The sequence below is a fragment of the Hylobates moloch genome, unplaced genomic scaffold (assembly GCF_009828535.3).
Source record: "Hylobates moloch isolate HMO894 unplaced genomic scaffold, HMol_V3 SCAFFOLD_16, whole genome shotgun sequence".
NCBI classification, from domain to species: domain Eukaryota; kingdom Metazoa; phylum Chordata; class Mammalia; order Primates; family Hylobatidae; genus Hylobates; species Hylobates moloch.
In genome coordinates, this window is record NW_026652291.1 from 38,039,481 (window position 1) to 38,053,287 (window position 13,807).

Below are 13,807 nucleotides of genomic sequence, written 5' to 3' on the forward strand. Positions count from 1 at the left end.
GAGAACCCCAATAGCTGCGAAGTCAAAGACAAATCTTTTTATTTCTTTAAACATGTCTGCTTGTGTCAGGTAAAACTGTCAATGCCCATACTACGTGTGGATGTAAGTAAGGAACAAAGAGAGCAAAAATGTGCAATTCTGCTGGACTGCACGAACCCTCTCATGGAAACAGAGTGATCATCACGTAGCATAATAACACTGGGACATGTTAATAAACTCTTGTCAGATTAGCTGTGTTGTAAGTCTTATTTAGTTGTCACAGTAAATTCTGTTTGGGCTCAAGTCAGTGCTCACAAAGCTCAGTTATATGCACAAATAACTTTGGTGCAGACGATTCCTTCAACTTTTGGCTCTCTAACAGCTCTTAGTACATGCTGAGTGTGGAATAGAATCATAGCACCAGAGATTGAGAACTAAAAGGGTCTTTGATATGAATCCGTGGTAGGCAAGGAAATGAGTGAGTTGGAGCAACGGACTTTGATTCAGGTAAAGCACCTCTGTCGGTTAGAACCTAGCCCTAAGCTGGGCTTTGGAAATATCCCAGGAAGGTGCTTTTGTGACTGTGTACTAAACTCATTCCTTTCTGATCCCTCAGCAGACATTTCCCCATCCACTGATCTTTCTAGAAACAGGCTTTCCATGTTCACCTGACTATTCTGCCCATTGGCTCTACCACACACCTGAGAGCCACCTAAACTACCCTTCTCTTTATTCCTGCCACCTGAGAACCACCTAAACTAACTTCTCTTTATTCTTGCCACCTGAGAACCACCTAAACCACCCTTCTCTTTATTCCTGCCACCTGAGAACCACCTAAACCACCCTTCTCTTTATTCCTGCCACCTGAGAACCACCTAAACCACCCTTCTCTTTATTCCTGCCACCTGAGAACCACCTAAACTACCCTTCTCTTTATTCCTGCCACCTGAGAACCACCTAAACTACCCTTCTCTTTCTTCCTGCCACCTGAGAACCACCTAAACTACCCTTCTCTTTATTCCTGCCACCTGACAGCCACCTAAACTACCCTTCTTTTTAAGCCTGCCACACCTGGCTAGGTAAGACTGTCAGAGTCCTTAGCTCTGGGAGACTGTAAGTGGCCTCATATTGCACACATCCTTTGACTAGTAATATTCTTTCTAGGAATATATCCAAAGGAAAAAAAATAGATGCAGGTCAAAATTTACATGTAAGGATATTCATTACAGAACAGTGGAAAAAATGGAACAACCTCAGTTGCAAACAATAGAAGTTGGCAAGTAAACTATGTATCCACATAATTGTCATTAAAAATATGTTTTACAGAAATTTAATGGTGTGAGAAGATGCTCAGCAAGGCCAAACAAAACAGGGACCGGGCATGGTGGCTCATGCATGTAATCCTAGCATTCTGGAAGGCCAAGGTGAGAGGATCACAGAAGCCCAGGAGTTCTTCAAGACCAGCCTAGGGAGTACAGTGCGACCTCGTCTTTACAAAAAAAATTTACAAATTAGCCAGGTGTGGTGGCACAGGCTTGTAGTCCCAGCCACTCAGGAAGCTGAGGTGGGAGGATCACTTGAGTCCAGGAAAGGGAGGCTGCAGTGAGCTGAGGCCATGCCACTGTACTCCAGCCTGTCTCTTTTGAGACCTTGTCTATAAAACAAGAACAAAAACAAAAAAACTAGAAAATAAAACTATATGTAAAATAATCTTAATTTTTAAAAAAAACCAGAAGGCAAAAACTGAAAGGAAAAAAGACTGGAAGGAAATACAATATGTTAGCAATGGCTGTCTCCTAGCAGTAGGATTACAGGCGAGTGATTTTTCTCTTCTTTTTACTTTGTAGTTTCTTTCAAGGTTTATAACCTGAGAAATGGCCAAATAGGAACTAGAAGGTCAGTGCCAAAGGTCTTTGCTACGTACTCAAAAGAGATCCAGACACAAATCCTGCTGTCTTCCTTGGAGAGTGATTTCCACAGCACAGTCTGGTTACCTGTGCCACCGGACACCCCTCCCTGAACACCACACCCTCCCCTTGACCACCTCACCTCAGGGCTTTCTTGTCTGTCCATAGGGCCACATTGTCCACAACTGGAAGGCGCGATGGTTCATCCTTCGGCAGAACACGCTGGTGTACTACAAGCTTGAGGGGGGTCGGAGAGTGACCCCTCCCAAGGGCCGGATCCTCCTCGATGGCTGCACCATCACCTGCCCCTGCCTGGAGTATGAAAACCGACCGGTAAGTGACGGCCCCTGCTGTCCAGCTCCTCTCTGTTCCACAGTCTTCCCACCTCTGGCCTCTTTGGGAAAGTGGTGTGGGTAGGAGGAAGAGCTCAGAGTTAGAATTGAAGAACTTGGATTCAAATCCTGGCTCCGCCACGTACCAGGTATGTGAGCTTGGACAAGTAGCTAAACCTCTCTGAGCCTTCGTTCCTCATCTGTAAAATGGGATGAAATAATTACCCCTGAGTGTCTCACATGGTTGTGGTGAGGACCATGAAGGTCACAGTGTATTAGAGTACTGTATGGGCTGGGAGGCAGGCACCACACAAATGTGAGTAATTACTGCTATCTTGGGGTTCACTATGATGGCTTTCATCCCCTGAGGGGTCTGTGTTCCAGAAGTAAGGGGTGGCTTCAACCCTACCATTAAAAAAGTCTAGGCTGGGCGTGGTGGCTCACGCCTGTAATCCCAACACTTTGGGAGGCCGAGATGGGCAGATTGCTTGAGGTGAGGAGTTTGAGACCAGCCTGGCCAATATTTTTAGTATTTGTACTAAAAATACAAAAATTAGCTGAGTGTGGTCGCAGCGGCCTGTAATCCCAGCTACTTGGGAGGCTGAGGCAGGAGAATCGCTTGACCCTGGGAGGCAGAGTTTGCAGTGAGCCGAGATCACACCACTGCACTCCAGCCTGGGCGACAGAATGAGACTCCTCAAAAAAAAAAAAAAAAGTTTCTCCTAATAAATTATTTATCAAGGGCCCATCATGTGCCAAGAAATTTGCAAGGCATGGAGGAATCAAGGAAGAAAATGGTAAGATTGTTTCTTCATAGAGTTGCTCATTTTATTGGGAAAGCAAGTGGTTAATTGAAAAACATTTGGCGTTCCAATGCCACAGCTATCAGGAGCTGCAGAAAACCCTTTATCCCTGAAGAGGAAAAAGATATTTCAGGCTGGGTCAGGCAACGCTTCAGGAATAGAGATGTGGGCAAAGATGGAACAAGGAGAGAGGCAGTCATTCTGGACAGGTAGAATGTCTTGAGTAAAAGTAAGAAGAGAATGCATGCAGAGAGGTGGGTGTGGCTTCTGGGGAGTAGGGCCTCCAGTGTGGTCAAAGGGGAATGTTCACCAAATCAGTGATAGGAGTTTGGTTTGGGCCAGATGGAGGTAATGGAGAGCCATTGAAGATTTTGAGTGACAGCATGGTCTGATGAGAATTCTCTTAGAGGCCAGGCGCATTGGCTCACACCTGTAATCTCAGCACTTTGGGAGGCCAAGGCTGGCGGATCACCTGAGGTCAGGAGTTCAAGACCAGCCTGGCCAACATGGTGAAACCCCGTCTCTACTAAAAATACAAAAATTAGCCAGGCGGGGTGGCGGGCATCTGTAGTCCCAGCTACTCAAGAGGCTGAGGCAGGAGAATTGCTCGAAACCCAGGAGGTGGAGGTCGCAGTGAGCCGAGATCATGCCATTACACTCCAGCCTGAGTGACAGAGCGAGACCCTGTCTCAAAAAAAACAAAAAAAAGAAAAGAAAACTCTCTTAGAAAGACCAAAATGAAGGCTGGGTGTGGTGGTACACACCTGTGATTCTAGCTGCTCAGGAGGCTGAGGTGGGAGGATCACTCAAGCCCAGGAGTTTGAGACTAGCCTGGGCAACATAGCAAGACTACATCTCAGAAAAACAAAAATGTAGGCCTGGCACAGTGGCTCACGCCTGTAATGGCAGCATTTCAGAAGGCCAAGATGGAAAGATAGCTTGAGCCCAGGAGTTCAAGACCTGCCTGGGCAACATAGTGAGACCCCATCTCTAAAAAAAAAAAAATTGGATGGGCGTGTTGGCAGGTGTTGGTAGTCCCAGCAACTTTGGAGGCTGAGGCAGGAGGATCACTTGAACCCAGGAGTCCAAGACTACAGTGAGCTATGATTATGCCATTGCACTGTAGCCTGGGTGACAGAGTGAGACTCTGTCTCTGAAAAAAAAAAAAAAAAAAAGTGTAGAAAGAATAAAAGGAAGAACTAGTTTTAGTTCAGTTACTAATAAGATTTCTAGGTCCATAAAAAGGAATCTCACCATTTTCTTTCTTATCATGTTTTTCTTCTTTGACTCTCCTATGCTTGCCGTGTTCAGGAGAGGAAAAGACTGAAGACAAATGAGGTCAGTTAAGGAATCTTCTAAGTATAAGAAAATATTAATGATGGTTCATTCTGGGTGGTGGGTTTACTGGCATTTGTTATGTTTACCTCTGTATTCTTCTGTAATTTCAAATTTTTCTCAAATAAAAAACAAAAGGAGCTATTAAAATAATCTAGCCATGAAATAAGGCAAGAAGAAGGGATGAACAGGAGAAAGCATTATGAAAGAAATGTCAACAGGACTTGGTGGCTGACTGGCTGTTGAGGGCAAGGGAAAAGGAGGCATTGAGTATCATTCCAGCCAGGAGGCTGCACAAATGAAATGTCATTCCATTATTTCCACTGCAAGCTTGGAGGTGTCACTGATTAAAAGTGAGAAGTCAGGCAGGGGTAGCTTTCTGCTGGGGTAGCTGTAGGACCACTAGAGGATGCTGAGCCTGGGAAAAGATGGGCTCTGCATCCTCTTCCTTTTAGCGTCTTAAGACCAGACACGGCCAGGTGCAGTGGCTCACGCCTGTTATCTCAACACTTTGGGAGCCTGAGGCAAGTGGATTGCTTGAGCCCAGGAGCTCAAGGCTGCAGTGAGCTATGACCATGCCACTTCACTCTAGCCTGGGAGACAGAGCAAGACCCTAACTCAAAAAAAAAAAAAAAAAAACTACATAAAATTCTCAAATTGTCACCTGCCTGGTTCATGTGTACTTGGGCTAGATCAAGAGGAGCCAATAGATTCCCTAAGAACAAATCATGAAATATATACACGCATACTTTTTAAAATTAGAGAACGTGTAAAAAGAGTGCCAGAATTTTGTGTGGAATTTTATAGCGTGTCCTAAAATTCTGTTCATTGAAATGGTTAACTACAGGCTGACAGCATGGGTTCAGGAAGCTGGCTGAACTCTGTTCTTCCACAGTGGTGATGAGATCACTGCCAAGCTACTACTACTGGAGGAGCAGCTCTGTGGTGTGTGTGTGTTTTTTAATTTAGATAGAGTCTCACTCTGTCACCCAGGCTGGAGTTCAGTGGCACAATTTTGCACCATGCCCAGCTAATTGTTGTATTTTTAGTAGAGATGGGGTTTCACCATGTTGGCCAGGCTGGTCTTGAACTCCTGACGTCAAGTGATCTTGATCCTGGGAGGCGGAGTTTGCAGTGAGCTGAAATCATGCCACTGCACTTCAGCCTGGGCGACAGAATGAGACTCCTGAAAAAAAAAAAAAAAAATCTCCCAATAAATTATTTATCAAGGGCCCATTATGTGCCAAGACATTTGCAAGGCATGGAGGAATCAAGGAAGAAAATGGTAAGATTGTTTCTTCATAGAGTTGCTCATTTTATTGGGAAAGCGAGTGGTTAATTGAAAAACATTTGGCATTCCAATGATGCCATAGCTATCAAGAGCTGCAGAAAACCCTTTATCCCTGAAGAGGAAAAAGATATTTCAGGCTGGGTCAGGCAACACTTCAGGAATAGAGATGTGGGCAAAGATGGAACAAGGAGAGAGGCAGTCATTCTGGACAGGTAGAATGTCTTGAGTGAAAGTAAGAAGAGTATACATGGAGAGAGGTGGGTGTGGCTTCTGCCTCCCGAAGTGTTGGGATTATAGGCGTGAGCCACTGAGCCTGGCCTGTGGTGTTCTTTAGGACCATGAGTCAGTCATGTCTTTTTTTTTTTTGAAACAGAGTCTCTCTCTGTCACCCAGGTTAGAGTGCAGTGGCGCGATCTCGGCTCACTGCAAACTCTGCCTCCCGGGTTCAAGCGATTCTTCTGCCTCAGCCTCCTGAGCAGCTGGGACTACAGGTGCCCACCATCACGCCCGGCTAATTTTTGTATTTTTAGTAGAGGCGGGGTTTCACCATATTGACCAGGCTGGTCTTGAACTCCTGACCTCGTGATCCGCCCACCTCGGCCTCCCAAAGTGTTGGGATTACAGGCGTGAGCCACTGCACCCGGCCCAGCCATGTCTTATTCACCATTTAGTTTAGATGAGGGACATTGACTAAGTTTGTAAGCAAAATAATAAGCCAAGAGAATCCTTTGGAAAATAGATTCAGAATGAAATAAAATGCTTGTTTTCCAGCGGAAGTGATGGATCCAGCCTACCACCCGATTGATAGTCTCCTATCAATCCCACAATTGATAAAAAAAAAAAAAAAACCATAAATGTGCACTTAAAAGATAGAGAAGTGGCCTACATGAAAAAGATTCTCTTCTGACAGCACTGAGTGAGTCTACAGTGCCCTGCAGCTGCCCACAGCCAGTGGGCTCAGGCTTCTCCTGGAGCTGCGTGTTCCATTCCATGCACCGTATTTATGAGAATGTTGACCAAGTGTAGGACACTTAGCACAAAGTGACCTGGATGGGGTCGGGCACGGTGGCTCACGCCTGTAATCCCAGCACTTTGGGAGGCTAAGGCAGGCTGATCACCTGAGATCAGTAGTTCGAGACCAGCCTGGCCAACATGGTGAAACCTCGTCTCTACTAAAAATACAACAATTAGCCAGGTGTGGTGGTGGGCGCCTGTAATCCCAGCTGCTCCGGAGGCTGAGGTGGGAGAATCACTTGAACCCGGGAGCCGGAGGTTGCAGTGAGCTGAGATCGCGCCATTGCACTCCAGCCTGGGCGACAGAGCAAGACTCCGTCTCAAGAGAAAAACAAAGAACAAAAAACAAAAAAACAAAACAAAGCGACCTGGATGGGAAGGAGCTGAAACTATATCCTATGAGAAATGTGTGAAAGACGTGATGCTTAGACACAGGAAAGAGGACGGAAGGGAGCATGACTAACCGTCCATTTGAGGTAGGCATTAATATCCTGTCATTTCCTAATGAGCCCGGGAGTCCACAGCCAAGTGGCAGAGCTGGGGTTTGTGTTCAGATGGGTCTGACTTTAAAGCCTGGGCATTTCCCTCTTCAGTGTAGGGGCTGTCATAGGAGGTGAGTCTTCATCTGTGTGGTTCTAGAAGAGAGAACAGAACTAGTGTGTCCAGGAAGCAGGCCCTACAGTAACTACTTTGTCCACAAGGGAAAGGCTGCAGTGTGAGGCCACCAGCTTCCTGTCACTGGAGGTGTCCAAGTGAATCTTTAAAGACCACCTGCTGTGTGGCCGAGGGCTCTGGGCATTTGGCAGTCACTGTCACCTAGATTCTCCCGGGGCCCCCTCATTTTTGCTGCCCGGAGTCCTCTTGCTGTGCCTGAGTGCTGGCCTGACTGGCTCTTTCTTCCCACAGCTCCTCATTAAGCTGAAGACTCAAACATCGACAGAGTACTTCCTGGAGGCCTGTTCTCGAGAGGAGCGGGATGCCTGGGCCTTTGAGATAACCGGGGCTATTCATGCAGGGCAGCCAGGGAAGGTCCAGCAGCTGCACAGCCTGAGAAACTCCTTCAAGCTGCCCCCGCACATCAGCCTGCAGTGAGTGCCCCGCTTGCCGGGCTCTGTGGCAGCCTCTCCTGCCTGTGTTTGGTGGGCAGGGGACCCTGCCCCTTGTGGGGGCTCTGTGCTTGCTGCACAGCCTGGCTGGTGCCACCACAGTGCTTCAGGGCCTTCAGCTGTTCCTGTCCTGTGTATATTATTTTCTCTGCTTGGGAGTGGCCCTACCTACCTGCCCCATTCCTATGGGATCTCTTGTGGCTCTTGCCACCTCTGCACACCTCCATGACACAAGACCCCCATTCCATTTCAGCCAGGGTGCTCAGGGCTGTGTCACAGCTCCCCTCAAATCTCGTCTTAGTCTGTTTTCTGTTACTTATAACAGAATACCTGAAATTGGGTAACTCATAAGGAGGGATTTCTTATCATTATAGAGGCTGGGAAGTCCAAGGTTGAGGGGCTGCATCTGGTGAGGGCCTTCTTGCTGGTGGGAGCTCTCTGCAGAGTCCTGAGGCAGTGCAGGGCATCACACAGTGAGGGGGCTGAGCATGCTAACCTGCTTGCTCCGATCTCTCTTCCTCTTATAAAGCCACCAGTCCCATTCCCATGATAATTCATTAACTCATTTAACCCATTAATCCATTCACAAGGGCAGAGCCCCCATGACCCAATCACCTCTTAAAGGCATCACCTCTCAATATTGCAACATTGGGGATTTTCAACATGAGTTTTGGGATAAACATTCAAACCACAGTAAATCTCCACCAACCTCCCAGGCAACAGAACTGTTAACACCCATCAAAGATGTATGAATCCATTCCTGGGCTCACAAAAACTCCCCACCAGGCACTGAAATCTTGACTGTATACCTCCTATGGGTCTAGGGAGCTGCTGAACACTGGTGGGTGCAGGGAGGATCAGCTGCAGATAAGGGTGGGTAGGCAGCTGGGTTTAAAGATAGTTCAAAAAGTAGCTGAGGGGGTTTGGACTTAATGCAGGGGATCACAGAGAATCATGTGGACTACTGTGCACTCTTGGGGCTTGTTTTTCTTTTTTGGGGACAGGGTCTCACTCAGTTGCCCAGGCTGGAGTGCAGTGGCTCGATCATAGCTCACTGCAGCCTTGACCTCCTGGGCTCGTGATCCTCCCCCGTCAGTATCCCAAAGCACTGGGATGACAGGTGTGAGCCACTGTGCCCAGCATACACTCTTGTTTGTAAGTTAAAAGTCACACCTCTTTGGTTTTACTACAAAAGCAGTGTGTGTCTGGCATAGAAATATAAGAGCATTTAGATAAGCAAGAAGAAGAAAAGAAATGTCTGAAAATCCTGCCTCTCAAATTTTGATGCATAACTGAACACCCTGTTCTGTGGTGAGGAGGTATAAACAAACCTACCTACAAGGGGAGCTGAGAGGCAGGAGAAAGAGGCTGACAAATCCAGTTTCTCACAAAGAGGCATTTAATAGGGACTTACAAACAGAAGTGATGTCCCTGCTGGCCTAGAGACAGTGAATCACCACACTTGTCCTCCAGAAAATATCCTTTATATAGCAAGCTTTTTTGGGAAAATGTGCAGCTAGTCATGCCTCAGACTTTCTTGTGAAACCTGTGACTGCTGGGGAGGTTAGATAAACATCTTTATGAGGGGTGAGCTGTGCTATGGGAACACCGTGGTATGCAGGAGTCAAACATCCATCATCAGGCCAGGCACGGTGGCTCACACCTGTAATCCTAGTACTTTGGGAGGCCGAGGCAGGCGGATCACTTGAGGTCAGGAGTTCAAGACCAGGCTGGTCAACATGGTGAAACCCCGTCTCTACTAAAACTACAAAAATTAGCTGGGTGTGGTGGCACACACCTGTAATCCCAGCTGCTCTGGAGGTTGAGGCAGGAGACACTTGAACCTGGGAGGTGGAGGTCACAGTGAGCCGAGATCGCGCTACCGCACTCCAGCCTGAGTGACAGAGCGAGACTCTGTCTCAAAAACCAAACAAACAAAAAACAACAACAAAAAAATCAATCATCATGGCGCTTCACTTCAAGATGGCATCGCTCTTGCCATGCAAAAGGCTGCTTTCCTACACCCCCTTGCTTTGTGATGTGTGTCACACCATTTGCCACTTGCTTTATACCTTTAGCAGTGATTCAGTACCCTCCCTTATACCTGCCAGCGTGACGAGGGTTCCCTCTCCTTTGCCTTCCCTTCCATGTAGTCGCATCGTGGACAAGATGCACGATAGCAGCACCGGAATCCGTTCGAGCCCCAACATGGAGCAGGGAAGCACCTATAAAAAGACCTTCCTCGGTGAGCCTGTCCCCCAGGGCCATGTTGGGCAGTCAACCTGGGACATGGTGATGCAGGGCTCAGCTGTGTGCTTGACCACCCTGTATTGAGGTCAGAGCTGCCTGATGGGCAACAAGCTGGCCTGAGATGGCCATGTGTGGGTGTGCAGCCACGGCTCTATGCAGCAGGTGTGGCCTTCAGGCTGTTCTTGGGTAGAGCCCGGAGGCTGCCCAGAGGGCCAAAGTCAGTGAGGTCATTGGCCACACACCCCAAGGACGCTGGTCCATCACCCATCACCTGACTGGTGCACCCTTGGCCAGGCTCCTCCCTGGTGGACTGGCTCATCTCCAACAGCTTCACGGCCAACCGTCTGGAGGCGGTGACCCTGGCCTCCATGCTCATGGAGGAGAACTTCCTCAGGCCCGTGGGTGTCCGAAGCATGGGAGCCATTCGCTCTGGAGATCTGGCCGAGCAGTTCCTGGATGACTCTACAGCCCTGTATACTTTTGTAAGTTGGAGAGTGGGTTCTTCTTGCCACCAGGGCAAAAGTTAAGGAACACACAACAGAGTGGGGGCCTGGGGGCCACAGTCATGGGAGGAGACCTTGGGCTTCGGGGACGCCTTCATCCTGATGCAGAATGAGGTTCCTGTCCTGAGGAATTTCCTTTCCCCTCTGACAGCTGCCATAGCCTGGGCCTGGGTCTTTTCTATAGCAGAGTCCTTGCTCCCTCCTTCCCCCTAGGCTGAGAGCTACAAAAAGAAGATAAGCCCCAAGGAAGAAATTAGCCTGAGCACTGTGGAGTTAAGTGGCACGGTGGTGAAACAAGGCTACCTGGCCAAGCAGGTATGGCTGCTATGAGCAGGGAAGAGAGATGGACAGTTCTCAAGCTTAGGGGAGGGAGCAGTGAGCCCAGAAGAAGGGAAAGGCTGAGGCTGCTGGAGGGCACCAATTACAGCAAAATCTACGAAAGCAAGAGCCCAGCGCCAGCCACCAGGAGCAAGTCAAAGAACAGGCATATGCCCACACTCACACACACATGTGTACCAGACACAAGGGCTGTTCAGGAAAAATGTACTATACACACACAATTATCACAACATCAAAAAACAACTTCTACAGAGTCGCCCAGCTTCATGTATTTGTCTTGGAGGCTTTTGCTGACTGGCTTGAGGTTTTGCATTTGCTGGCCTTCTGTTCCTTGGGGTGTCCTGGGGTCTCTGCCTTCCCTTGTGAGATTCTGTACACCCCCTTGATACACTTTCTGAGCTAAAAACAATTTTCTCCACCATGTTGGTAGGTTGAAGATCAGATTCTCCACTGTAAGGCTCAGTGTTCAAAGCCTGGCCACGGCCACTACTCCTAAACCGTGTTTGGGAGAGCAGCTGTGTTGAACCAGAGGCAAGCCGTGTCCTGCAGCATTCCTACCTGTGCCTAACAAAAAGGGTATTCTGTGAACAAAATCACCTTTCCTTGGCACAGGAAGTGTAGCAGACATTTTGCACAGCCTTCGTGTTTGTGCACATATTGTATACCATGTGAATGTGTGTGTCTGCACAGAGGGCACGTACACGGCTCGGCACCACTCCCATCATTATTCAGAGCATGTGCTGTTGCTGTCACCTGCTTCCTGCATGTCAGGATCCTCATCTGCTCTTAGATTCTTATCATCCCCACTGCTGCCTGTCTACACCAAGGCCCTGCTTCTGCTGGGCCTGATAGGAGTCCTTCCCGAGGGGAGGAAGAGAGGCCCCTAGGGGAGCTTGAGAAGGGTGTGGGAGGGACTCTGAGGGTGTTCCTGAGTAGGAGGGCTAAGGTTTGTGATCTAACTTTAGCCCTCCTGGTCAGTGAGGCCAAAGAAAGTCTCACACACATACACACACACACACATCAGCTTCTTACACATTTAGATTTTATCATATAATTGATCGTTTCTTGCTTTTTTCCTAATGCACAATGTGAAAGTGGTTTTACTGCACATGTGGGCACACGTGTAGACTGACAAATATACATGTAGCTGAAGGTTTGTTTTTGGACTGACATGGCCCTTAGCTGGTGCCCTTGGGTTCAAGTTTGCCTGTGTGCTCCCAGCCCAGCTGACACCTGCTGCCTCCCTGTCCTCCTTTATGCCCTGAGTATTGTGTGTCCCCTTTCCTTCTGCATGGACTCTCTTTGGCTCTGCAGACTTGACTTAAGGTGATGGCGTTTTTGCTACAGTGTCATTGAGTGGGGGTGCGGGCAGGGAGGTCTGTGACATGTCATTGCTATCCTCAGGTTTCCTGCGGATTGGTTTTAGAATGTAGTCCCATTGGAGCGGGCTGGCTTGTTGGGGGTTTGGCATTACATGCATAGATGCAGGAGAGAGGGACATGCAGCTGTCACCAATGAGCTTTGAACCATTTCTTTGCCTCAGGGGCACAAGAGGAAAAACTGGAAGGTGCGTCGCTTTGTCCTAAGGAAGGATCCAGCTTTCCTGCATTACTACGACCCTTCCAAAGTGAGTGCGCATGCTGGCTCCGTGCTGGTCCCATGTTGTGATGCCCCCAGACACTCCTCTCCTGGCACAGCGGGCAGCTGGCTGGACATCCTGCCTTCCCTTGGCACCCGCCGTAAGGTCTGCTGCACCATGCCTTTCCCTCCACAGTCCAAGCTGCTCTGCCCTGTCATCACATAGGTGCCTGCTTCTGGAGCAGTTTCTTCTATGCCTAACCCCCCACTTTCCCATGGGAGGGCATCTTTATCATTTTCAGAGGAAAAGCATCTTTTGGTCTTCCCCAAAGCCTGCTTTGTGAATAGGGAGGATGAGGTAGGCTGACAGAGACTCCTCCTGGCACTTCCCAGCCTCTCCACACTTTCCATTCAAAGATCCCATTAATTCTGCCTCCCTCCACTTTTCCCCACCTATGTTTTGAAAAGTTTCTGTTACCATATAATATTTAAGCCATAATTTACTAATTTGCTTTTTAAAAAACTTTGATGGCAAATTAAAAAAAATCATTTTTCTGTTTCTGATACTAGGTATTACCACATGCTGAGTGGATCTAATTCCAGTCAAAAGCAAAGAAAAAGGGCCCTTTAGTTAGCTGTTCAGCCTTGTCTTGGGCGATGTATGACTTTCATTAGTTTTTGTTGAAACAGTGAAGAGTGGGCAGTTCCTTCCTCACTGAGCTTCAATCAGGAACCGCCTGGACCCAGCTAGGCCACAGGAGGGCCCAGGGCCAGGGAGGGATGTGGCAGGAGGAGCCTCCAAAAAGCTCCAGTTGACCTCTCTGTGGGTCATGGTGGCCTGGCTACAGGATGGAGTTCAAACTCCTTCCTTCCTGGCTACCTCAAATCCTGTTTGAAGCAAGGAAAAAATAAACAAATGAAAAAACACTTTAGTTTTGTATTTAACTCTCACCGTGGTCTAGCCTAACCTACTTTCTTTGTGCCCCTGATGAGTCTGCTGTCTCGGCTTTTAAAATAGGAAACTGAGAAAATATATATACACACATATGTGCCTATACACACCTATCTATAAATACATATACATGTAAATATGCATACATATATATGTACACATGCACAAATGCTCACATACGTACGTAGATGGAAACAGTGCAGAAGAGATTACTCAAAGCAAGTGTGCAAAGGAAATAAAAGAATTGCCAAATTTCTGGGCTGTAAGTACAAGATAAGGAACCATCTCAAAGGCATTCTGTAATTAATTTGTTCCGCACTTTACTCCTACTCCTCCTGTTTAGGCTGAATGCCCCTCTCCTGTCCTGGGGACCTACTCTCCTATCCAGGCCCAATTCAAGTCTCCTGTCCTCCCTGAG

The 13,807-nt window shown here is 47.9% G+C and overlaps 1 protein-coding gene across 1 annotated transcript in view; it reads left to right on the plus strand.

Annotated features, from left to right (window-relative positions):
• Window positions 1-13,807, plus strand: part of PLEK2 (pleckstrin 2) — a 28,199-nt gene that overhangs the window by 12,022 nt on the left and 2,370 nt on the right. The window contains exons 2-7 of the mRNA XM_032180490.2: window positions 2,055-2,219; window positions 7,568-7,749; window positions 9,921-10,012; window positions 10,312-10,499; window positions 10,734-10,835; window positions 12,403-12,486. Coding sequence (XP_032036381.1) covers window positions 2,055-2,219; window positions 7,568-7,749; window positions 9,921-10,012; window positions 10,312-10,499; window positions 10,734-10,835; window positions 12,403-12,486 — 813 coding nt within the window. The remainder of the gene's footprint in view (window positions 1-2,054; window positions 2,220-7,567; window positions 7,750-9,920; window positions 10,013-10,311; window positions 10,500-10,733; window positions 10,836-12,402; window positions 12,487-13,807) is intronic.